General features: G+C 36.2%; 1 protein-coding gene and 1 long non-coding RNA gene across 3 annotated transcripts in view; one reads left to right on the top strand and one right to left on the bottom strand.

Moving 5' to 3' along the window:
- ARHGAP42 (Rho GTPase activating protein 42) overlaps window positions 1–25,717 on the top strand; it is a 327,384-nt gene that overhangs the window by 87,555 nt on the left and 214,112 nt on the right. For both annotated transcript variants that reach the window (XM_003992599.6, XM_045038578.1), the window contains exon 3: window positions 16,819–16,880. In XM_003992599.6, the coding sequence (XP_003992648.3) occupies window positions 16,819–16,880 (62 nt within the window). The remainder of the gene's footprint in view (window positions 1–16,818; window positions 16,881–25,717) is intronic.
- Window positions 4,162–14,849, bottom strand: LOC123380432. The gene is made up of 4 exons (XR_006586177.1): window positions 14,770–14,849; window positions 11,202–11,316; window positions 8,228–8,301; window positions 4,162–4,656 (listed from the first exon to the last, which is right to left on the bottom strand). It is a non-coding gene; the product is annotated as an uncharacterized LOC123380432 (long non-coding RNA).

The raw sequence follows: 25,717 nt of genomic DNA, 5'->3' as shown, positions 1-25,717 counted from the left end.
TGAGCCAGGAGTGCTTTGCCTAGGTGCAAATATTTGTTGTTTGATTACCTCTCAGAAGTGTGATACAGTGGTAAAGTGACTTAACTGTAAGTCTGAATCACTTTGGTATGTATAGACAGGAGCCTGAGAGTGATCATTGATGCCTGCTCAGAGGGTGTGAAGTGGAAGAAATTTTTCAAAGGAGTAGTTGGAAGTTCCTTTTTCATTTTCTTTGTTAGAGAAGTTACTATGGGGAATGAATGCATAAATTTTTGCCAAATAAATCCATCCACTTCGAGGATACATCTGTTAGGTCCAATGGAAAGGTACTGTTCAATCCAGTTTTGCAAGTGATAAATAAGAATATAGTCCAGGGTGAGAGGCATGGCAAATGGTTTCCTTTGTGTGTTTTAAAAGGATTCCTATATAGCATAAAAACACTTTGAGGTAGTAACCTGTGTTTCAGGTTAAAAATAATAACTGGTATATTTATAAACCCAGGAAATGTACTTAAAAGATCATAAGTGATTTTAACTAAAAAAGAACCTATTGTCTTCAACTTAAACTAATAAAATTAAACTTTTAAAGTGTATTATTTATTTTGAGAGGAGAGAAGGAATGTGTGTGTGGGGAAGGGGCAGAGAGAGGAGGGGAGAGAGAATCCCAAGCAGGCTCCAAACTATTAGTGTGGAGCCTGATGTGGGGCTCGAACTCAGGAACTGTGAGATCATGACCTGAGCCAAAGTTGGATGCTTTATCTACTGAGCCACCCAGATGCCCCAGTAAAATTCATCTTTTAAAGTATTAAATTATGAAATACTTTCTGGAAATGTTTTCTTCAGAATTTGGTGATGAGCTATAAATATTCATCCATACAGATATTATTAATATTTTAAGATGGAGTGTGGCCATTCAACTTTTCTTGAGCATTTCTTAGGAAAAAAAATTTGCAAACCAGAGACAATGTCATTACCAACTACAACAGAACTCTTCCAAAGAGACCTGTGATTTTTATTAAACCTAGGAAACAGATTACCTTCTCATTTGCTGAATCAAAAGAGAATCTATTACTTATTATAAACCCTCATTACGACTGACTTAAATGTGGTTATATAAATCAGGAAGTCATCTATTAAAGTGGAACATTTCCAAATGCCTAAATTGTTTATACAAATAACATTTTCTTTTGAACTCTGTAGAGGAAGCATATTTTACTTCTTAATGGCTCTCAGTTGGACAATTGAATTATTGTTTTCCACTTTTTTTAACCACCCTATTTTTGCACCCACACAGAAACCACCCACAATTAAGAATTGAAACAGCTGGGAAAGTTGCTTATTTCAGGTGGAGTTCCTGTCTTTAAAAAAACATCCCACTTGAGAGAGATTTTCATCATATTAGCTCTGTGTTTTAAAGAATGCAATTTGATTTAATTTGAAATTGAAGGGCTTATTTTAAATTTTGGGCTCTGAAAAACAACCTGAAACATATCACAAGTCCCATGTTTCAAAGAAAAAAAATTTGTCTTAACTTACTGGTCTACATTAATTCCATGAAACTCCCCTTTTTTTCTTTTGTGAAAGAAAAGTGTATGCTCTTCGAGGTTAGAAAGTTTTACTCACATTTCTATTCCTGCATAGTACTTAAGTGCTTTGTATTCAGTAGAAGCTTAGTAAATATTTGTTTCATGGATAGTTCCCTTGCAAAACCTAGTGAACCTTTATAGAAACTTCATTATAAGGTACATAAATAGAATTTTAGTGTCATATATTAAACAATAAAATATGTATTTGGATATGTCTAGCATGATTCTTTTCAATATAGTAATAAGCTAAGTTTTATACAGACATATGCATACATCTAACTTTTGCATGTACTTGAGAATCATTTAGAACAGATTTCGTAGTATTTTTGAATATTTCAAACCAGAGCTAAGGATTTTTGTATTCTTTAATTTATTTAGTGTTTATTGACTGTTATGTTAGGTGACTCTGTGCCAATCCCTGAGGACCTGGTGGGTCCTCACTGAATTAGAGGCTAACATGGCAGCAATATACTCCTTTTAAGACAACATAACTTAAAGAAGGCTAATTACAATGTGAGTGGATAGAGAGGGAAAAGACTTTTATCTGTGATTAGTGACTTAGAATAGCTCAAATCCCAGCAAAATAACTAGACAGTGAAATAAATGCCATAGCCCTATATAACTTGCGATGCAGGAACATATAGTTGAGCCTCATTATTCACAAATTCTGTATTTGTGAATTTGTCTACTCTACAATATATTGGTATCCCTAAAGTCAGTACTCTTGGTGCTTTTGTGTTCATGTTCATACGTAGAGGTGGAAAAGTTGGGATGCTTGACTCAGAGCATCTACTGTATAAAGTGAACTGCAGTGAGGCAGCCATGGCTAATCAACAATTAATAGGTTGTTTTTGCCTCCTTTATAAGGGCAATAACCCAAATTGTGTTGAATAAAATTTAACTGAGTAGATTTTAAAGATCTACTATCTTATTGGCTTTATTCAGCAATTTATGAATCAGGCAGCATCCAATCTAGCAGATAGAAAGGAGATCTGAAGAGCTTGTACAAGGCAAGAGATTTTTAGACCAAAGTGAACAAGAGCAAAGAAATTGCATTGGGAGCTTGCTGACTGGTTAAAGCAGGGTTATTCTCCTTATATGGAGAAAAGGAAAGTTTTGGAGTTGTGTTAGGTAACTTGTGCTAAGCAAACAAGCAAAGGTTGGTTGACTTAGGCCTTCTTTTTCTGAGAGAGCAGGTATAGAAACTTAAGTTTTCATTTGCTAACTTGGGGTTTTAGCATGAATGACTCCTTCATTGGACCTAAGCTGGTTATTTCAATAAGTAAAAGGATCAGAGATTAGACTCAGGAACTTGCTTTTGTACCTTTCTTCTACTCTTTTTAGCCTGTTTATGCCTGTATTTCCTGTCAGTAAAACTCAATAAGTACCTGAGTGCCAACTAAGTCTAAGGAGCTATAAAATGGGACACCCGAGGGGAAAATGGCATGTGTGAAGATTATGGGCAGGTAGATAAGACCTAATATGTTAGGGGATGTACAATTTTAGCCTAAAGGTGGTGAGAAGTATTGCAGTGTGTTATTCAGAGCAATGATATTATATTTGCATTTTAAAAAGGTTAATCTGACTGCCTTATGGAAGATTTAAGAAGGCTGCCCCCGATGACCTTTTTTAAAAAATGTTTTACTTGGCTGTATCTCTGGGTTTGTGCCCAGGAGAAAATGGGGCATGGGTAGCCTGACTTTAATAATGTAACTTATGGGTATGATACCTATGTTTTTCTTTTAATACACTTGCATTGACCAACAGAGCCAGTTAGAGTGCATCTCTTTTATTTTCTGTGTAAATAGAATGTCTTAGTAAAATTGGAATCATATTGGTTGGCTTGTAATTGCAAGCCTGAACCATGACATACCCACAATGATGTTTTTTTCCCTAATTTTTTGCATGATAACATAAACATGTTTTATCGCCTATTGGTAAACATCAGGTACCATAAAGGTAAGTGGTGGCCTGAGTATGTGTTAAGTGCATAGTTTACGGTCTGTTGGTAATTTCCTAGTTTACTTACTGGAGTTTATCTGCTCATGTTGAAGATAGTCTGCTTTGAAAACATCTTTTGAAGATAATATTTTATCTCAGTTTTCTTGGTGTGGAGTAGTTTATATCTTTGTCTGGAAGCTGCATTTCTTTAGTACTATGATGATCTCATACCTTCTTCATGTACATGTGGAGGTGGGAGGGTGGGAAGTTGCACAGACTATTGTCTATATATCTATATATCTATATATATATCTATATATATTTTGAATTATCAGTAAATGTTACTTCTTACTTAGAAATGGCTTGGTTTCAATCCCAAGTTTAGTATCTTAGAGTGTAAAGAGACCTTGAAGAACATGGGAGCTATCATTTTGCTTTAGAAACAGGCGGAATGATTTGTTAAAGTCACAGTAGTTAGAACCTTGATTGCCTGGCTCCTAGGTCAGGAACTTTCACTCTTGGGTTTTGTTTATTCGTTCATTCATTCGGTCATTTATTCAGTAAAGCCTTATCAAGCACTTGTGATATGTCAGACACTGTTTTGAATGCTAAAAACACATCATTGTGCAAAGCAGAAAAATAATCCCCACCCTAATGGGGGTTTGTCAGAGGAGTTAGATGGTAAAATGTATAGGTTCACTATATATTAAGTTAGACTGATAAATGCTATAAAAAAGGAGATAAAAAAGGAGATTGTTTAAAAAATTAAGTGTTTTTAATACAGAGACAGCTAATTTTAAGATCATGGCATTACTGCAAACTGCTTGTAAAATGAGCCAATTATTTTATCTTTCGTTATCAGTGTCATCAATCAAATTTACCTGACCATGAAAACACTGACCTATTTCTAGATTAGAAACCTTGATGCAAAAGCCATAAGGGTAGAAAATACTTCTGAGCCATGCTGGCTTGTAAGCACTAGATTTTTTTCTGAAACATTTAGATATTAAAGTATTTCTTCACTGCATCCTTCTGCTCTAGACCATTGGATTTCTTCCCTTGCTTGGGCATATTTAGTCTGTGCACTTGAAGGTTCATTGTCTTGATATGTGCAGTCTTGAGGAAAGTGAAGGTGTAATATCCTTTTTCAGCTGGAGTACAAGAATTGAGAGCCAGAGAATATGTTAGAGTGCTTTGCCACATAGTCTAAAGTTTCATTTGTATATTCTCAAGAGACACTTAAGGCTTTGATTGAAGTTGCCCTTTAGGAGGTTTATTCTGGCATCTGTATATGTGATAAATTATAGCATGGAAGTATTTGCCAGAGTGAGTCAAAGATTGCCTTCCTCAGCAAATCTTTTATGGACCAAGAGAGAACATTTCTAAATGTGAATGAAATAATAAAAGCACAGTTTCAGTTTTGACATAAAATGTTTGGACCAGAAAGGCAACAGTTCTAGAAACTGTGTTTGAAATAAGTGAGTTAGGAGGCAGGACATGAACACCCAGAGATTATTGGAAGACTCATTGACAAAGACAATGGCAATCATATGAACACTGAAGAGAGATTTGGTGGCTGTGGGGAAGAAACAGACTATAGAGGGAGAAATTAGAAAGCAAAAGAGTTGAAAAATAGGCCTAAAAAAAAAGTCTTGCCTTATAAACTAATCTAGGAATATGTGTCTGGACAAAAGGGCTAATTCTGGGTAATTTCTCTGACATAGAATTCAAAATAGTTGCTGAGTCATGATTTTGAGCGATGTGGAAAGAAGAGCTTTCAGGTCATGCTTCATTCTTGGGACTGAAAGAGAATGTCTTGTTTCCTCCATAACCATGAGGGCCAAGAGTACTACTTATTCCTGCCACTGAAAATACTGATAAGCTTCAAGGAGGAAGTAGAGATAATTCTTACAAATCTTATTAAAATATATACTGTTTTGTATTTAAATATAGTTTTAACTCTTAATTCTTCATGCAATCTCCCCCTGCCTGCCTTCCACAAAACCAATAGTTGCCAAACTGCCTGGCATCAGAATCAACTATGGGAAGCTTTAAAAATTTGATTCTTGATCTGTACCCTAGAATTGAATGAAGGTTGAATCTCCTGGGAGGAAGAGGCTTTACCTATATGGATATTCCTTAAATCTCCACAGGAGATTTAATTTTATGGAGATTCATGATGTCTGATATAAGCCTGTGGAAAACAGCTACTCTCCACAATAGACTAGTGTTTATACTGAGGGGAGCTCAATTGGAAAGAGTACTAAAATGGGGAAAAAGTCTACTGCAGTTGTGCTTTTTGGATCACCAGATCCCCAATGTACAGCATTCTCCCAGTGGAGCCACTAACGCTGTAAGAAGACATGTTTGTAGGGAAACCCGGTCATTTATTGCCATATTGTCCTTCATAGCCTGAAAAAAGGTTTTTGTTTATGCAAAACAAACAGGTGTGTACCCTTAGAATGAGAGATGGCATTCATGGGCCAGTGTAGATGCTCTACAGATTTCCCAGACATGAAAAAGAATCAGCTTTTCAAATTAAAATCACAAAGTGTGACTTAGTTCATACTGATAGACTTTGGATTCTGTAGAATTCTCTATCACTAATGAATATATTTGTGCAAAGAACCTTATGTGCAACTTAGTACATGCATATGTGAATAAAATATTCTTGTAGCCTTATAAAATAGAGGGTAAGAATAAAAATAGTTTTATGATATAATTACTATAATACTAAGGAGAATGTGCTGAGTGCTTTAAGCATAGTAAAAACAAAAATGCTGCGAGAGCACCAAAGCTGGAGAAGGGATTTCTGACTGGGGACATCAGAGGATGCTTGAATAGAGAGGTTATTTGATCTGGGTCCTAGTGGTTAGGTAACATACAGTTTAGCAAATTCAGGTAAAGGAAAAGCATGGAAATTGGAAACTATAAGAATGTCTAGTAGTTTCAAAGTGCTAAGTTAGAGGTTAGAAATAGTAGCATTTCAGGCTAAGATACTTGGAAAGGTACCTGTGGTCACATACTGGAGGCCCCATGTTGCTTGCAATATGGAGTTTGGACATTTGGACTTTATGCAACTCAATAACCTTGAATGGCTAAATAATGACATAATCAAAGGTGTCCTTTAGGAATTTTATTCTGACCATTAGTGCATATGATGAGTTAGAGTCATGGAAGCTGGAAAACCAATAATCAGGCTGCTATAATACTATAGCAGAGATGAAGTGATATCCTTCTATGGGTGTGGAAGAAGAGTAGAGGAGAAAGACCAGCAGTATTTGGTGACTGGATGTGTGGAAGGGAGGAATGAGGTTAATCCATTGCTTGAGTTGCTAACAAAATGGTGTTTTGAGCCCATTTATGTGTTTATATGTGGCAGAGTACCCGAGGGTAGAGAAAAATTACGAGTTAAGTTTTGACACATGTTATGTTTTGAGATGCATACAGAATCTATAGTAGAAATTCCTGGGAGGTAACTGGATTTGCTCAATTTCATGAATTTCATGAATTTGCTCAATTTCATGAATCAGGCCTGGAGTAGTGGGAAAATAGATACATTTCATGTGATTCACGCAGGTTCAAAGTTTCATCCTGCAAGTTGTTAGCTGTAATATCTTGGGTATTATTTAACCTCTATATTTCAGTTTCTATTTGAAAAATAGAATGGTGAGTGAACATTTGGGTGTTTTACTTGAGACCACCTTATGAGGTACTGAGGATTAAAGAGCTGTGTGCAGTGCTGGTGTATGTGTCAAATAAATCCCCTCCTCCTCTGCCAACCCTCAGGTGTTCCTGCTCTTCTAACTTCATGAGGATAGGAGTATATGGTAGTACCTTTGTAGACTTGGGAGGAGGAGAAACAGCTGTGTGGAGAGAAGAGTGATGATGGAAATTATAGAAATGGAGCTAGAGATGAGGAAGGGGAAGATTAGAAACTTCATAGGGAGAAAGAGGGCCCCTTTTCTGAGACAGGCAAATTGAAGAGAATGAATAAAGATAGTGTTAATCAGCGGTCTTGAACTTCTCTCAGAGAAGCAGGAGACTAGGCCATCTGGTATGAGTGAGTAGGGGGAAGTTGGGGCTGGGTTCTTGAGAAACAAAATTCTTTTTAGATAGCCACTGTGGGAAATAGGACTAGGAGTACACTAGAGTTGAATAGAGGGATTGCCAAAAAGCAAAAGGCAAAGGGGTTAGATAGCTTGAACTCTTAGTGTCCTTGTGGGTGTGTGAATTACCGCAGAGAGAAGGTCACTAGAGTTTAAGAGGTTATGGAAGAGAGAAACTGGGTATTGGACAAGGAAGGAAGCGGATGTTGAAGCCTCAGTAGGGTGGTTGCAGGAGGACTGGGTACAGAGGAGGAGTATGAATGGGGTGCCTCCGTCTTTGTGGAATGTGAAGAAGTGCTGGGAGGTGGGTTCCTAATAGTGCTAAGGATTGGGAAGGCTTGATGGAAGTGGCTGTCAGTAACAAATTACTGATTGTTCCTTTAATGCAGGGTATTTGGGGCCTGATTACCCCTTCAGCACAAACAGCTCTGGGACTGTTTACTTTCAAGGATGATAAGCCTGTTCTTTGCTGTAATGTAGTGGGGTAGTACACTGGCATTACCTTCCCTGCCTGCCTCCTTTCTGCACCCCCTCCTTCCCCCTCCCTCTCCCTTGGCAATAATGGTTTGCTGGAATACAAAGACTTCGGAACAAAACAATCAAAATTAAGTACCTGCTTCTCCACTTACTAGTCCTGAGAACTTGGGGCAAGTTACTCCAGGTGATGATTGATCCTCATTTTCTTATCTGCAAAATTAGGATAAAACCTACTCAGTACCTCATATCATTACGTGGACATTAAGTGAGGTAGCATGTGTGACATCTCTGCCTCTTGATAGAGGTGCTACAGAGTGTGCATGCTCCACATATTGGGGGAAAATGACTTCTGAATTGGGGGTTTTGTTTTGGCTTTGAGAAACAGGTCAAACACCACTAAAATAAATCAAAATTAAAACAAGGCAACATCAGAATAACACATGTTTTCATTTTCTAAAATGTATGCTTCAAAAGAAAACAAAAATATGTGACTTGGAGACTGTGTTATACAGAACAATACTTATTAACAAGATCTCGGAGTAAAACATCTTTGGAATTCAAAAGAAATTCATTTGAAGTGATGAGATAGTGTGAAGAATTCAAAGAAACCAGCTAGAATGACATTTTGAAATTGTGTAAAATTTGAAAGGCTGTCTATATTTGTATGTATTCATTTGCCAAAATTTGAACTTAATATTATATAATGTATATGCCGTGTGTGTGTGTGTGTGTGTGTGTGTTTGTGTACTAGTACTCTCAAACTACTTTGCAGTTTGGCAGTTTCAAAGCAGATACTACTAAAAGGCCCTACCTTCATTCAGAGACAATATGGGAAGGAAAAAACCATTAGATAAGATAGTATAGAATTACTTCTGTGCCTCCATTGTGACTTTTCATCTTGGAGTCCTAATTCTTCTCAGTTATAATAGGTAATCCTAATGATCTGCTGTAGTGGTAGTAGCTCTTCTTTACATGTGAAGTCCCTGGTTTACAAAAGGTGTAAACCCTCTTTTGAGTCCCATTGTTATACCAGTGAGGATAAGAGAAACCAGACTGAAAACCACCTTAGACCAGAAAAGAGTAAAAGATAGACATCTTGCCACAAGTTCTGAATCACAGCCCGAAAGTGCAGTGGTGGACAATGTTAGAACCCATGTTCATATGCCAATGTATAGCACAGGTTAGTACCCAATGATCCATGGAATGGAACCCAAGTATGGAGGGAGACACGAAAAACAGGAGTTGGGAACTTAAAAAGGAGACTAGATTATTGGCCATAACCCCTGCAAAGAATCTGGGTAGTATGGTTAGAAAATAAATGGGAACAAGTGAAAGTAGAAAGAAATGTCTTGATATTATGGATTCCAAAGTAAAGATTCTGTCCCTTTGTCTTGTCTGGATTGGCATTTGTGTACTGGATGGAACAAACATGGCACAGTTGATGGTAACAGACAAGTGATAAAGCAGAGATGTAGCAGTTTTTAACTCTATGCAGAGTACATGGTCAACTTGATAAAGGTTTTATGACTTTTTCCTGCGTAGGCTATGCATTTCTTATTGTTCTTTAATTCTTAATTAGCAAACTATGTTATAATATCAAATAAATTTTTATTACAAAAATAATACCTAATATGTTCTTCCAACTTGTACATCCCATGTCTGCCAAAAACTAATACACTTGCATGCAATACTGTACAAGTATGCATTGGTAGGTTATGAAAGAAGAATTTAAATACAAGTTTATAGGGACTTGTTTTCAATAGTAATCTTTTTGATTTGGGTTTGGAAGTTAAAAACAAAACAAAACAAACACGAGGAGGACATTTTGGAGAACAGTTTAATTACCTTAAAGATCACTAGAATTTCTTTGTGTTTTCATGAGACCTTAGATTCCAAGGGGCTGTGAAATGTTAGAAGAAAGATGAGTGCCTCTGAGTATGTGGGTGTATTACAGTGACCTGCCAGCATTCAACAATGGGCCTGTGATTTTTTTTTTCTCCTGTTGGTTTAGGAAGCAATTTACTGGCTTTGTGAATAGGCATCCATGGAGCTTGAAGCCACAAATAGAGTGGGGCAATCTTATTTGATGTTGTGACTTCTGGAAAATAACCAGAGTTTATGGTTGCAAATAATTTTGGTATTGCAGACAGAGTAGACAGCCCATCAAGTGGAGGGTGTTAATTGTTACAAAGACACACCATATCTAGTTGATATTGTGTGAAGAGTTGGCGTCACTTTTTATATCTTACAGTTTTACAGACATCATTTCTTTTCCAGGCATACCAAAATGATCCTTTTTCTTGCTTTGTTAATGGGTTAAATTGTTCCTGAACCAAAGTTTGCTGTTCAGTTACTATGCTACCTTTGATCTTCTAAAGGTTCAAAGAACTTCCTCAGTGGGAGTTCCAGGCATGAACTGCTGCTGTGATACCCTGTTAGTTCATTGCAAGTTTCATAGCGTATTGCAGAGTGTCACTTGGTTGTGTACGTTGATTCCACTTTTATTTTTTTAATGTGGTCAGATCTAAATTCACCTGCTGTGGCTCATATGCTCAGTTAAGTGTTGGTATTTTACTGCTTCTCTTCTACTCTGTGGAAAAAAAAAAGTGCAAGAAGGATACGAAGAAAGGCCTTGATAGTCTATGTCGTCCACCCAAATAGAATAGTAGAGTGACTATTGGGGTATTATCTGGACTTCTAAAATGATTGGATTGGTTCAATCTGGCCTTTATAGACTTTTATAAGTTTTCATGTTTTCCTTGAAATTTGGCCAAGTCTAAATCCCACTAACTCAGTTCTCCCCTATTCATCAGCATATCTGATCATCATAGGTGATTTGCTCACTTATTAACTGAAAAATATGTTGTTGACATAATGGTATATGTCACTGAATTTGTGATCTGTACTTCTGTTTGAATATGTATTTATTCTGCTTAGGTTTGAGAAAAAAAGACTCCATGGAGAAATATTTAACACATCATTATCTGATTATGATACAAATGTTGCTTGGATGTGAGAGAGACATGCTTTCTCAAATCTCTGAATTGTGAAATTTGTAAAGCTCAAGCAGATCAGTTGTGGAAGCTAATAGTATAATGCTTAGTACTTACTGTGATGGAGTCATGTTAACAATGAACAAGGAATAATTTTATTTTTTCTTATTCCGTCTTCTAGGCACTAACCAGGTTTTCCACAGTCAAAAGTAGTAGGGTGAACTTAAGCCTGCTAAAAAGATAGAGTGAGGAAATAGATATTTTAGATATCTCAGGAATTTTTTAGAATTTATGATATTGGTAAATACAGAAACCGTTATTATACTTCCTCAATGTGTGGGTATATTTCAATTGTTGTCTTTGTGAATGTTTATACTCTTGAGATCTGTCATAAATATACCTGAATAATAGATTTCTTTTGTTTCAAAAGTGTTTTTTCCAATATCACATTGTAGAGATAAAAATGGTAACCTACAGCAATATTCTTAACTTCAACAATTTGTTGGAAAATTAACATTTATATATGAAACTGTGTTTTGATTGCTCTCCACTAATCTCATGGTCCAGATGGTCAGGAAGGGGAAAGATTATTAATGGTGAATACAGCCAGGAAAGTTTCATGCAGGTGGCCAGAATGTAGATAGCTAACAATTTTCTGAAGTATCTGGCCTATCTTTTTTATAATATTTTATGAAACCTAGAATAAGAGTCAGTATGTTTCTCCTTATAGAGCAAGTAGATTATGGAAATGTATTATTAAACTTGTTAATTAATTTAACAATCATCTATTGAAAGCCCACTGTGTATTAAATATTGTTTTTGGAATATTGCTCTCACTTAATCAAGCTCCTGTCATACACCTAGGTATGGGCAGAATCTGTAATTGCAAGACCAGCTGTTATATTTGATGTTACTGTGGATCCCCAAATCAGATAATGAAATGGTTATTTATGTATATATTAACATTGATAAGATATAGACCATCACATATAATTGCTTATAAAAAATGTATTTGGGAATTAGAAATTTGCATGTAATAAAAAACATTTTTAAATTTTACTTAGGTAAAGTCTTAGAAGAAATTGCTCAAGCAGTCAACATCAATAGCTATTTTGTTTAAGGCACTGTGATGGGTGGTTGCTGGAGGAATCATTTCATATGTCTTGTGCCCAAGGCCTGGTGGGGAATTTGTTTTGTGCCCAGGACTCCCTACCAGTTGTCATGGTCTCTAAAGGCTTTTGTGGGTACTGGTCACCAGAGATTCTAATACTGTTCTCTGAGCTTCTCATCTCTGAGGAGTTGCTGGGGTACAATTGGCAGTATGGATCTACCTGACTTGTGTCAGGGGTGCCTTTAGATTTTGAGGATGGGCCAGGCTAGGAAGTGACTGGCTATCCATCAAGCCCTTTGTCTGAAAACCCAGTTTACACAATAAAACTTTGAATTATTTTATACTTGCTTAGTAGGATTATTAATTCCTCTTCTTTTTCTGTTATTTCGTGATTTGTAAACTACTTTTTAAAAAAATGTTTATTTATTTTTGAGAGGGAGTGAGAATGTGAAAGGGATCGGTGGGGGGGGGGGGTTGGGCAGAGAGAGAGGGAGAGAGAGAATCCTAAGCAGGCTCCACACTGTCAGCACAGAACCCGATGTGGGGCACAGTCCTCCCACAAACTGTGAGATTATGACCTGAGCTGAAATTGAGAGTTGGACACTTAACTCACTGAGCCATCCAGGTGCCCCTGTGCTTTGTAAACTATTAATGCAATACTTCAACATTATAAATAAAAAGACTTCAGGAAAGCATTAGATAAGGGTTGAAAAAGTTAGTAAGTCACTGTTACTAATTCATGAAATGGTGTTCCTGGCTGTTCATTTTCCATGTAGGACAAATGAAAAACAGTAATATCTTCATTTGGACTAAGAAACATATAGTTTTATGGAACTGACACTATATTATTTAAAGAACAATTTTAGTTCTTTGAAGTCATTTCCCTGAAAAATCAGCAAAAGAAGAAGAGACAAAACTTATTGTCGAATTGGGACAGACCTAGAAAACTGCTGGAGGGAGAGTAGTTTTTGTTGGGAGGAAGCAGACATGCAATTGCTTTTGCGTGTTCAAATTTTTCTCCTCAGACATTCTTATTATAACAAACTATTATTGTACTGAGTCTATAAATAGTATTTATATGGGAAACAGACCAGAACACCATTCAAATAAAGCAAGAAACAGAATCATTAATATTTAGACAAGGAGGTACAACATCAAAACGAGAATCTGAGTTTCCTAATTACTTAAAACCAAAATCTGACTTAAGGCAACTGGTCGATTGACTCTTGAAGCAGCAGTTACCTTGGGGAAGCCTGTGGACTTCCAAGTTGTCATGGGATGATGCTCCTGGGACTATTAGGACACTACTCCATGAGGCAGTGGTTGTTGTTTGGGTTGACCAGGTAGAAGGTTCTAGTGTACCCCAGCCAATCTAAATCAAGCTAGAGGTGCCTGGGTAGCACAGTCAGTTGAGTGTCTGACTTAGGCTCATGATCTCATGGTTCATGAGTTCGAGCCCTGTGTCAGGCTCTGTGCTGACAGCTCGGAGCCTAGAACCTACCTCAGATTCTGTCTCCTTCTCTCTCTGTCTCCCCCCACTCTCATTCTGTCTCTCTCTGTCTCTGAAAAATGAACAAACATTAAAAAACTTAAAAAAGTAAGTCAAGCTACATCTTCATTTATTCTGAAAATACCTGTTGTCAAAAAACAAAACAAAACAGGCTTGTCAGGCTTCTATGTGCTAGATATTTACTTAACTCTGGGAAAATTAGTAAGCGAATTTAGCCTCCTAAAATTTAGGCTAGTAGGAAAATAAAACATTTATAGCATGTGTTATTTTTCATTGTTTTAAAAAGTTAAAGATTTTTAATAGGCTTAACAAAAACTATCAATCTCTCATCTTACAAGCCCTCACCACTTAGTTACTCACAAAGACCACTTTGAACATTTAGCTATTTCTGTTTCTTTCATGACCATGATTGTCTTGCTACTACTTGATTTTTTCCTCAGTTTTAGATACATTCTTCTCATTTTATACTGTTATGTTTATATCATAGTGACTTTGCACATACTAAAACTGAGTTATTTAATTTATTTTCATGGTGTTACTAAATAACTGTTTTCCCAAGGGTTAGTAATTATCTTTGAATTTTCTTTAAAAGAATTGTAAATTTCCTTTCATTACATTCAGATACATTAGGATATTGATTAGTTCCATTTTTATTCTCCAGAGACATTTCTTGGAGGCTATAACCTATTGCTCCAGTCTAGATAAGATCCTGTCTGAACCTTTTACACAATAGTTGTCCTGGAATATCTCTCTGTTGACATGAGAATTTCATTGCTTTCTATGCTATATTGGATACCCTACTTCTAGATTCTATATCCTCTTTTCTTGATTTATTCTCATGTGTTGTTAGAGTGCCTTATCTAGTATCTTCCCATAAAAGAAGCATATGAAGGTAGTTGTTTTTGTTTTGTTTATTTTTAATTAAAAAGCTTAGGAGGCATTGAGTTTGAAATCTGGGATTAAAGAACTTCTTAAACAGACTTTCAACTACTTTTGATCACCTCTTATTTTCTCCCCTTCAGCAGTACTTGCTGCTTCCATTTCCTGTAGACCAAACTGATTACCTCTTGTTTTCTTTCTCTGTAGGCATATCTTTCTCTGTAGATAATTCCTTCCATTATCCACATTTTTTTTGACATTTTTGTAGGCTCACCAATAGAACTCTTCGGTGGCAATAGATAGTTGCCAGGGTGATGGAATGCTTTCTTTACCCAAAGTACAAAAGTATAGTATGCTATTATGTACTCCATTTAAAACTTTTTATATATTTGTAAAATGTTTTTCTGTTCAGTTTACTGTTGTCACAAGTGGGTTGTATTGTAGCATTTTATTTTTGAAGAAATTAAAATCTCAAATTTCTAATTTAAAAAAAAGTGTCATATTTACTCTAAGGTCATTAATATGTTTATTGGATTAATCTGAGTCTCCCAGATAATTCTTTGATTTCTCTTTTGGCATCTGTGAATAAAATCCAATATGAAGTAATCATAGTGATAGCATTTCAAACCAGCTTAGTTAGTGTAAGCCTACTAGTTCTAAAAAGAGGAGTGGAGGGAAAAAAACTTAGATTGTAATTTTAAATTCTTGAATGGAAAATATTCTTTTTCTTAATAAGTTCTGTTATGAGACTCTTGATTTATTTTCCTCACTTATCTACTTTTATTATAGGCTTTATGCCAGACTTATTAGACTTCTGGTCTTATAGAATGTTTTTAATAATTTGTATGGGTGTAGGAAGACATAAGGAGCCTAAAGAATGAAGACGTAGAAGGGAAGGTAAAGCTTACATAGAAGGGCACCTGGGTGGCTCAGTCAGTTAAACTTCAGACTTCAGGTCATTATAACGTGGCTCTGAGGTGATTTGTGAGTTTGAGCCCCACATAGGGCTCTGTGCTGACATCTCAGAACCTGGAGCCTGCTTTGGATTCTGTCTGCCTCTCTCTCTGCCCCTCCCAACTCATAGCGTATTCTGTCTCTCTCTCACTGTCTCTCAAAAATAAATAAAAACATTAAAAAAAACCTTAAATGGACATAATTTTTGCCTTCACCATACTTGTTTTATTAGTTTTATAATCAAAACATTCCAACTTTAGTTATATTAAGTATAAGGTATAGAAATTGATGTGAATGAATTACTGTCTTACAATTGCCATTTGGGACTATACATTTTTAAAGAATACGCTACTGTAATTCTTGACTTACATTTTGGTTTATTCTCCCAGTGTTTCTAGGAGTATTTGATATTTTCTCCAAGCCAGGGCAGTATAGTTTCAGGTAGCTTTCTAAAGCAGTGATTCTTTAGAAAGCTATCTGAACTTGTGATGAGCACTGGGTTTTGTACCTACATGATGAATCACTAAATTGTACACCTGAAACTAATATTACATCTATTATAATTATTATATTGTATATTCACTAACTGGAATTTAAATAAAAGCTAAAAGAAAAAAGAAAACAGTGCTTCCCAATTTTAATATGCAGACGAACACTTGAGGATCTTATTAAAATGCAGAAACTGAGATGAGGTATTAGTCTGTAGTTCTAACAAGCTCCCCAAATGCTGATGCTGGTAGTCCTTCCAGACACACTTACTACCCAGGGTCTAAACTAACTTGATATCTGAGTAATACAGAATAGAGAATCTGGTTTTAAGTATCTGTAACTATTGAGCTTCTAGATAGAAGTCAGTAACAGACTTTGCATTACTGGCTGCTAATAAGTACATCTAAATCGTACTGGATTTATTGCTTCTTAGAGATTTAATATATTTATTATTTGTAGGATTCTGTTTAGAAGCAATTTGAGTCATAAACTTTTATTTATTAATATGTTTTATACATTACATACATATACTGTATTTCCTTAGTGTCTTTAAAGAAAAAATGTTATACTCTATATGTGCTAAATTTTAATTTTCAGTATGCAAATATCTGTTATCTATAGCTGTTAGTCATTGAGATCTTATTATGTATAGTGTTCTATGCTTATAGAAACATAAAACCACAGAATATATACATATTTATAACTAGCTTCATTGTAATGTTTATTCCTGTGTAATTAGATATTAACAATGGAAAGTGGTTAATGCCTTTTTTTTTAAATCTTCTAAATAGCTCAGTCACTAAAGGAATTTGCAAGACTACTCATTGCAGTAGAAGAAGAAAGGAGGAGACTGGTAAGTCCGTTCCCCATTTCTTCAGAATAAAACTTTGTTTGGACATATTGAAAGAAAGACCAGACCTTCTGAATTAGACTTAGCCATACCAGACCCTATATTTGATAGATGTGCTAAATGTTACAGAAAATATTTCTGTATGATTATGATTATCAATAATTTGATTATGATTATCAATAATTTCTGTATGAGTGTGATTATCAATTATTGCTAGTGATATATACCATTTCTGTTTATTTCAGGTGTAATTTCATCAGATGTAAATTATATTCATTTTGTTTTCCAGTTAATTCTTTTGAGAATTAAAAATATTGAATTGCCATTAGAAACCCATTCTGAGTAACCTTATAAATAACTTTAGTGTTATAATAAAGATACATTCTAAGTATTAAAGACAATTCATAAAAGGAGCAAATAATTCTTTCTTAAAAAGGTGACATTTCAGTTGGGTCTTAAAGTCTGGGAGGATTCTGTTTGGCTGGGAAGAGTGGGGAAAACATTTCAGGTTGATGGATTAACTTAATGTGGCAGTATCAGAGGATAGTTACTATAATATATTTATCCATTTACCAATATAATTTTTGTACCCATTTTGTTAAAATTTCTGTGAAGGCCTCTGTCTATGACCCTCACTTCCCATTTGTATATGGGAAAATTAGTACATTTCCCACAGGATTGTCATAAAGTATTTGCAGCAGCACATGGCACATAGTAAGTATTGATGGTAATAAAGATGTTGATTGTCTCTTACAGTGAGGGTTCCAGGCTTGTTTAAAATGCCATCTTTTATTTGCAAATGACATATCAGACAAAGGGCTAGTATCCAAAATCTATAAAGAGCTCACCAAACTCCACACCCGAAAAACAAATAACCCAGTGAAGAAATGGGCAGAAAACATGAATAGACACTTCTCTAAAGAAGACATCCAGATGGCCAACAGGCACATGAAAAGATGTTCAGCGTCGCTCCTTATCAGGGAAATACAAATCAAAACCACACTCAGATATCACCTCACGCCAGTCAGAATGGCCAAAATGAACAAATCAGGAGACTATAGATGCTGGAGAGGATGTGGAGAAACGGGAACCCTCTTGCACTGTTGGTGGGAATGCAAACTGGTGCAGCCGCTCTGGAAAGCAGTGTGGAGGTTCCTCAGAAAATTAAAAATAGACCTACCCTATGACCCAGCAATAGCACTGCTAGGAATTTATCCAAGGGATACAGGAGTACTGATGCATAGGGCCATTTGTACCCCAATGTTCATAGCAGCACTCTCAACAATAGCCAAATTATGGAAAGAGCCTAAATGTCCATCAACTGATGAATGGATAAAGAAATTGTGGTTTATATACACAATGGAATACTACGTGGCAATGAGAAAAAATGAAATATGGCCTTTTGTAGCAATGTGGATGGAACTGGAGAGTGTGATGCTAAGTGAAATAAGCCATACAGAGAAAGACAGATACCATATGGTTTCACTCTTATGTGGATCCTGAGAAACTCAACAGGAACCCATAGGGGAGGGGAAGGAAAAAAAAAAAAAAGAGGTTAGAGTGGGAGAGAGCCAAAGCATAAGAGACTGTTAAAAACTGAGAACAAACTGAGGGTTGATGGGGGGTGGGAGGGAGGGGAGGGTGGGTGATGGGTATTGAGGAGGGCATCTTTTGGGATGAGCACTGGGTGTTGTATGGAAACCAATTTGTCAATAAATTTCATATATAAAAAAAAATAAATAAAATGCCATCTTTATCACTGGCTTCACCATCCTGTTGGGGAATTATGTATACACATATGTATATATGTGCATTAAATGTGCATTAAATGTGGTGTCATTCTGCTAATTGGATAAGGAGAACAGTTTCAGGAGGATGGCCTTGGCACAGGGAATGTTGCCTGAGCTAAGGAAGAATCACACAACCATTACTTTTCAGTCATATAATGAACTTGAGAAGAGGCCACAGGGTGGGAGAAAGTACTGTATATATTTGTAGAATAAGGCAGATAGTTCTCAGAGAGTATTAGAAGATTGACTGGTAGTTTTGGTCATAAGTAGGGTGTAAGAGGTGGGCTAAAAAGTTTTGGTGTGTGTTACAGAAGAGCAAAATTGCTAGTTTTTGAAAAGGATGGGAGAACCAATGTGGGATTTAGGAGAGATTAATTTGGTGGCCATGTGAAAGATAAGGTAGACTGTCAGGGATGACTATATTTTTTTAGGAAACATCAGCCTACAATGGTCTGGTCCCAGTACAGTGTAATCTGTGCTAGATACATATGAGCCATTATGGGAGACTTACATCCTTTCTGGGGAGGTCAGAAAAAGCTTTTTTTTCTGGAGGGAAGTTTGATTGGAGTCTTAAGACTAAATTGTATACTTTTAAGTACTGTATGCATAAACATTCAGTCCAGTTTCATGAACTATGCAATAGAAGTCCAAGTTTAGTGGGGAAATGTGAGTAGGAGGTATCTTATGGCCCAGAGAAGAGCTGATGATGAAAATGGGAAAAAGTGGTTAGGGAGATGTGAAAATAGAGTTTTAAATGGTGTGGAAGCCAGGGGAATATACGATTGAGGGTTGAGTGAGGTTGTTATTCAAATCCTGTGCAAGTACTTCAGGAGAATGATCAATCAGCTAGCATGAATTATTGAAAGAATATGGGAAAGTGTGTTGTAGTTTGCAGGAGTGAAAAGAACCAAAGAAATGTAAGGGTAGTTTATGGAAAGAGTTTAGAAAGGCAAGTTATATAAGAGAAAAGGGATTATGGTTAGTGATAATGGGCCATTGAAGGTGGACATCATAAATATGTCAAGGAAAGACTAATTACCATGCTTTCATAGATTTTTCTGGCAATACCCAGAGCCATGGATGAGCAGTAAGAATAGTTGGGAGGCCAGATTCAAGGGGTGGGCACAGAAGATGTGCTGGATTACAGGGACATGGATTTGTATAATACGAAAATGGGTCTTGACTGAGTATAGCAATAACTGAGGCAAGAGGTTATTGATGGCCTTAGAAAGCAGAGGGCAAGCATGACTACTTCACTATGTTGACAGTTCACTAACAATAAAAGAAATTCTGAGACCAGGAAGTTGTGATCAGGAGTAGGAGTTGAAATATGCTGAACTTAGCAGTGGAGTTGGTCCAGATAGTGATGAAGTTAAGATGTGGCTAAACAGGAAGACAGACTTTAGGAATCTAGAAGCCTAAGCTTAGAGGTTTGGATGTTTTATGAGCAGAATCTTGAGGTCATGCAAGATGGTGACTGAAGAAAGGACAAAGACCAACAAGAAAAAGTGGCTGAGGAATGTGGTAGAATGTCTTATAGGCAGTGGAAATGGAGATTGAAACACCAGCTGTTAGTGTTTCAGAGGTCTTCATTTCTGCCTTTAGCCATGTTTCTCATGTTGGGGCAAGGAGAAAATTCTGCGTTCATGAGTGAAGTCGCATTGCAGGTTTTGATTGCTTTACCTATTGTTTTAGAGAAGTTCTGACATAAAGAATGCAAAATAATGAAGAAAAATCTACAGATAAAATCCTAATGGATTGCATGCCCAAAAAAGATTATATAATTGTAATTATTAAACACACAAATCTAAGTATTGGAATAAACACTTTCAGTTATATGATGCTACTACAACTGAAGGTATATCTGTTAGCAGATTATGTGCAAAGATGTGCTGAAGAATTTATTTTATTTTTTTTATTAAAAATGTTTTTTTTTAATGCTTACTTATTTTTTGAGATAGAGAAAGCACAAGCAGGGGAGGGGCAGAGAGAAAGAGAGACAGAATCTGAAGCAGGTTCCAGGCTCTGAGCTGTCAGCACAGAGCCTGACGCGGGGCTTGAAGTCATGGACTGGGAGAGCATGACCTGAGTCGAAGTTGGACTCTTAACCAACTGAGCCACCCGGGTGAAGAATTTCTTTTAAAAATTATTACTTCATTTAGGAAGAAGAATATTTTAAGTGTACTAAAAGTATAAAGGAGTTCTGTAATTGATACAGTCATTTAATTGTTTTTTTTATGATGTCGTGATTTATTTTATATTAATTGAATTTGGCCACAACTTAAATATGTTAGAACAGTGACTAAAAAATAAAATCACAAGATGATAGAAGACACCTAATGGTTTACATTCTCTTGTTTCCAGTGATTTACTGTACTTAGTAAGATGAATACAACATCTAGGTAATCTAAAGGCTGTTTGCGGGGGCTCCTTGGTGGCTCAGTCAGTTAAGCATCCGATATCAGTGCAGGTCATGATCTCACGGCCCATGAGTTTTAGCCCCCACATTGGGCTCTGTGCTGACAGCTCAGAGTCTGGAGTCTGCTTTGGATTCTGTGTCTCCGTCTCTCTTTGCCCACCCCCCACTCATGCTCTGTCTCTCTCATTCTTTCAAAAATAAATGAACATTAACAACAACAACAACAACAACAACAACAACAACAACAAAAGCAAAGTCTGTTTGCAGAAAAAAAGCCCAAAGAAATACAGATTTTTTTTTTAATAAATGGGACTCTTCTTAGTTCCTTACTAACTTGAAGTATTGAGTTAAAAATTTCTGCCAAAGCCAACTAAAAATGCAGTTTTAATGCAACAAAAAAAGTGACTCGGAGATGGAAATAGGAAATATCCATTTCAGAAACTTTTGAGAATATACTTTATCCTGTCTCATACTTCTTACCGGAAAAATAGGCTTCCATGATGCAGTATTTTTCAGTATGTTAACTGACATCTGCCATCACGTGGCTACGCAGGAACAGCCTTTTAATGACAGAAATAGAAGAAGTAATTTAATAGCCCTTTGTAATGGCCTAAGTAAAATGCCTATTTACTTATAGTGAGGTTACTGTTATTGATTAGTGACATGGGCTCTTTTTTTTTTTTTTAAGTGCATCTTTATTGGAAGTGTTAAAATTTTTCCCCATAGAATGTAGCACTTTGATGATTAGAGATGTCCTAGATCATATGTCCTATTTTAAGGACTCTGAGCCTGTCTCCAGTGCAAGGAGGGGCATTTAAGCCATATAAACTTCATGGTAAGGTCTCTTCAGTTTTCATACCACCACAGGAACTGCTGTATTTACTTCAGATGACAGCTAACCTGGCTGTGCAAACACTACTACTTTAGTCCAGGCTGTTATACCAAGAGAACACCCTAGCATGAAATGTTCATTGAAGCCTTATTGGTATTGAAATTCTGAATTTGACTCTTTGCCTTAAGGCCTATGGACTTGACATTCCCTCTATCTGTATCCCTGGAATTATACTCTACTTATCATTCTTTCCTTCTCAGTATTCACTCTCATGTTCTCTGTTCTCTATCCCCACTGGCTTTCTTTCTACTCCTCTTAATGGTCTCTACAAGCTTCTTATGGACTTAGACCTTTGTATTGTCCTTTACTCTCTTGAACAGTCTTCCTCTGCCTTGTCCTGATCCATATCCTCTCAAGACTGGTTCCATCTTTTCATTCACATTTGAGCCCATATACTCCCCCGGAGGTCTGCACTTTGCATACAGCTTGAATTAGTCCCCTTTAATCCTTGTGTATTGTGACAGAAATACCTGCTGTGATGCAGTTTGCATTCTACTGGGCAGACATTAAACACATTATTTCTGATGGTGGTAAGTGCTAAAAAGAAAAAATAATGCATTTGGTCAAAGATACTGCCACTTACTGAGATGAAGAAGGTGAGGGGGAGAAAATAGTTAAAATTTGAATCTACTTAGATGCCTAAGTAGATATCTAAGTAGATGTGTCTAGGGAGCATCTGGATATATGAGTCTGGAGTTCAGGGGAACATATAAATTTTGAAGTTGTCAACCTGTAGAGGGAATTTAAAGCTATGGGAATGTATGAGATCACCGGATCTATGAGTGTGTAGACAGAAGAGAAAAGGTAGGAGGAGTGAGCCCTGAGGTGCCTTGAGTCCAGACTTTGGTCAGATAAGGTTAATCAACAAAGGAGATTTAGATCAATAGGAGAACCAGGAAGAAGCTGTTTGGACAGCTTGCTCAAAGTCCCATTTATTCACATGGCTGTAATAGAAGTGTGGGATGATAATAAATAGAAATGTATAGTATATGGACCCAGTGGCTGCAGGGGTCTTCAGGCTGGAGGGTCTCCTATGTTTCTCCTCTCTCCCTTACCCTGGGCTCCTTATGTTCTGGGTATTCTGAGTCCCTTTGACGAATATGGAGTGTGTGTGTAGCAATACAGATTTTTTTTTCCTTAGCTGTATCTTTGTCACCAAATGAGGAAGCCATAGCTTCAGAATATTTTAGCCAATGTTTATCTTGAAGAATTTGTACAAATGAACTTATTTCTTAGTGTTTTCATTTTGATTAACATAAGAAACTTATTATTTTTTTTTTCCTTTTAACCATTAGCATACACAACATTCACATTTGACCTATGTTAAGTTACAGAGTTTGCTTTAGGTTTCCCAGGATTTATATTCTTTCTATTCACTGTTCCAATCAGTCTTTTTAATCCTTGTGTAATGGAAGTATTTTCCTGAAGTGGGCTAGGTGTCTGGGTATTACTTTACACAAAAAAATCATGAGGGTCTAGGAGGGGAAATTTATAACCTTAAGAGTCATTTCATTTATAAGAGTATTTAAAGCCTCTATATTCCTTTCTTACATTTTTTTAAAGTTTAAGCAACCCAACATAAGGATTAATAGGGGGTAAAATCAAAACTGGCCTTTCTCTCTTTATGTTCTAACAAAATTAGATATTTATTAAAAAAGGAAAAAAAATGTGTCAGTAATATGAATTACTTGGTTATTAATACAAGATTTTGAGCTGTTATGAGTCTCAAGATATTTAAAAAAATATGTGATGCTTAATACTTCAGACACTTGTCATATGTGGCTATTGAGCGCCTGAAATGTGTTAGTTATTATGTGGTTTGCATTATATTTCTATTGGGAAGCACTGCTATAGATAATAGCTGACCTGGAGTGTTTTCAGGGTACCAGGTACTGCTACAGTTACTTTATATTTTTAACTAATCTGTACAGAACCCTCTGAGGTGTATGCTATTAATATACCCATTTTAAAGAAGAGCAAACTCAAAGACACATAACTAATAAGTGGTACTGTGGGGATTTAAACCCCATCTGTTGTGGGGCACCTGGGTGGCTCAGTCGGTTGAGCGGCCGACTTCCGCTCAGGTCACGATCTCGCGGTCCGTGAGTTCGAGCCCCGCGTCGGGCTCTGTGCTGACAGCTCAGAGCCTGGAGCCTTTTTCAGATTCTGTGTCTCCCTCTCTCTGACTCTCCCCCGTTCATGCCCTGTCTCTCTCTGTCTCAAAAATAAATAAGCGTTAAAAAAATAAATTAAAAAAAAAACACCTCATTTGTTGGGTTCCAGAGCCTTCACATAATCCATAATGTTAAAAACTAAGATTATTTAATTAAAAATTGCATAATAACAATAGCAAATATGTATTGTTAATATAATATGTGAGATGCTCTGGTGTTTTAGGCATATTATTTTAATGTTTTACAAAATTTAGGGAAGAAGACAGGCATTATGTACTTTGAAATTGGATTAATTTTCAAAGTTTTCATCATATTTAAAGAGGCATGTATTTCAGCACAACCTCAATCCATCAATCAGTTGACATTTCCCACATCATGTTTTGGCATGTGGGAGCCAAAAATATGCCATAAACCAATTTATACCCCATCCCCCAACTTCACTACCAGTAACCCCATGCTCATCACCATCTTTGAGTTAAGGATTCATGAAATTTGAGAATGTTTTAAATATCGAAAATTGCATGTCCTTTTTTCTCTTGATTAAAGATGATTTCCTTTTTTTACCCTTTTGTTATAAATTTCGTAGTGGCTAGTTAACACATACACAAAAAGAAATGGTGGTTGTTGAGAGTTATCACAGCTTCATATTAACCATTTCTCAGGTTGTTTGACTTATTTTTAGTTCATTAGACAAGAAATAAACTTTCTTTGAGTAAAATTCATTAGTTTAGTCTGAAGGACTTGAATAGGATAATTGCTAGAATTTCAGAAAATACTTAACAGTGTTCATAATTGGGAATTATGTCTTCTGATTTTAAACTGAAAAAGATGTGGGACACTTAACAACTGGAAATGTCTGTCAAAATTCTAAAACTTTCTCTTAATAGGTATAATACAGTGGTCAGACAGTGAAGCCTACCCTGGCAGGCTGCTTTTTAGCAATTTCGCTGCTGTTGACACATCTACGCCAGAGAATAAGAAAGGGGAATAAAAAAGATAAATCTGAGAGTTGATGGTTGTGTTCCTTATTAGGTCTTGAAAAAGAATACTTGGAAAGATGGTTGTATTTTCCTTAGTAAAATTAAGGTTTCTATGCTGTTAGAAGTATTGCTGGCATGGCTAGCAGGCAGCAAAATTAGCTGGTGCAAATTTAAAAGTGTATTTGTATTTTGATGTATCAGTTTCACTAATACCTGGATATGATTTGTGAGTGTGTGTGTGTGATTGATGCCATTTCCACAGCTGGTATTTCATGGGTATATATCAAATATCTCGAGTGAAAGATTTATAAATGAGTGCATGATTCTAAGTATCCAATCTTTATATTTTTCTGTTTCCCAAGGTCCCTTTATTTTCTTAAGATTAAAACCTTGACTGTATGGTAGGATTTAAAAGAAAACTTTTCCACCAGACAGTGGTATTTTAACAATTAATTTGAAATAAGATACTGGAATAAAAAACTTACATGTTTTTTTTTTCTGTCCAAATATGAGCTGAAATTGAAGATTAACTTTTTGGTTTTGTTACTTTGGCATGACTCTTTGGGTGTGAAGGTTTCTGTTGCT

This window comes from Felis catus, chromosome D1, assembly GCF_018350175.1.
Source record: "Felis catus isolate Fca126 chromosome D1, F.catus_Fca126_mat1.0, whole genome shotgun sequence".
Taxonomy (NCBI): domain Eukaryota; kingdom Metazoa; phylum Chordata; class Mammalia; order Carnivora; family Felidae; genus Felis; species Felis catus.
Note: the sequence above shows the minus strand (reverse complement) of the source record. Positions and strands in the feature narration are given on the sequence as shown.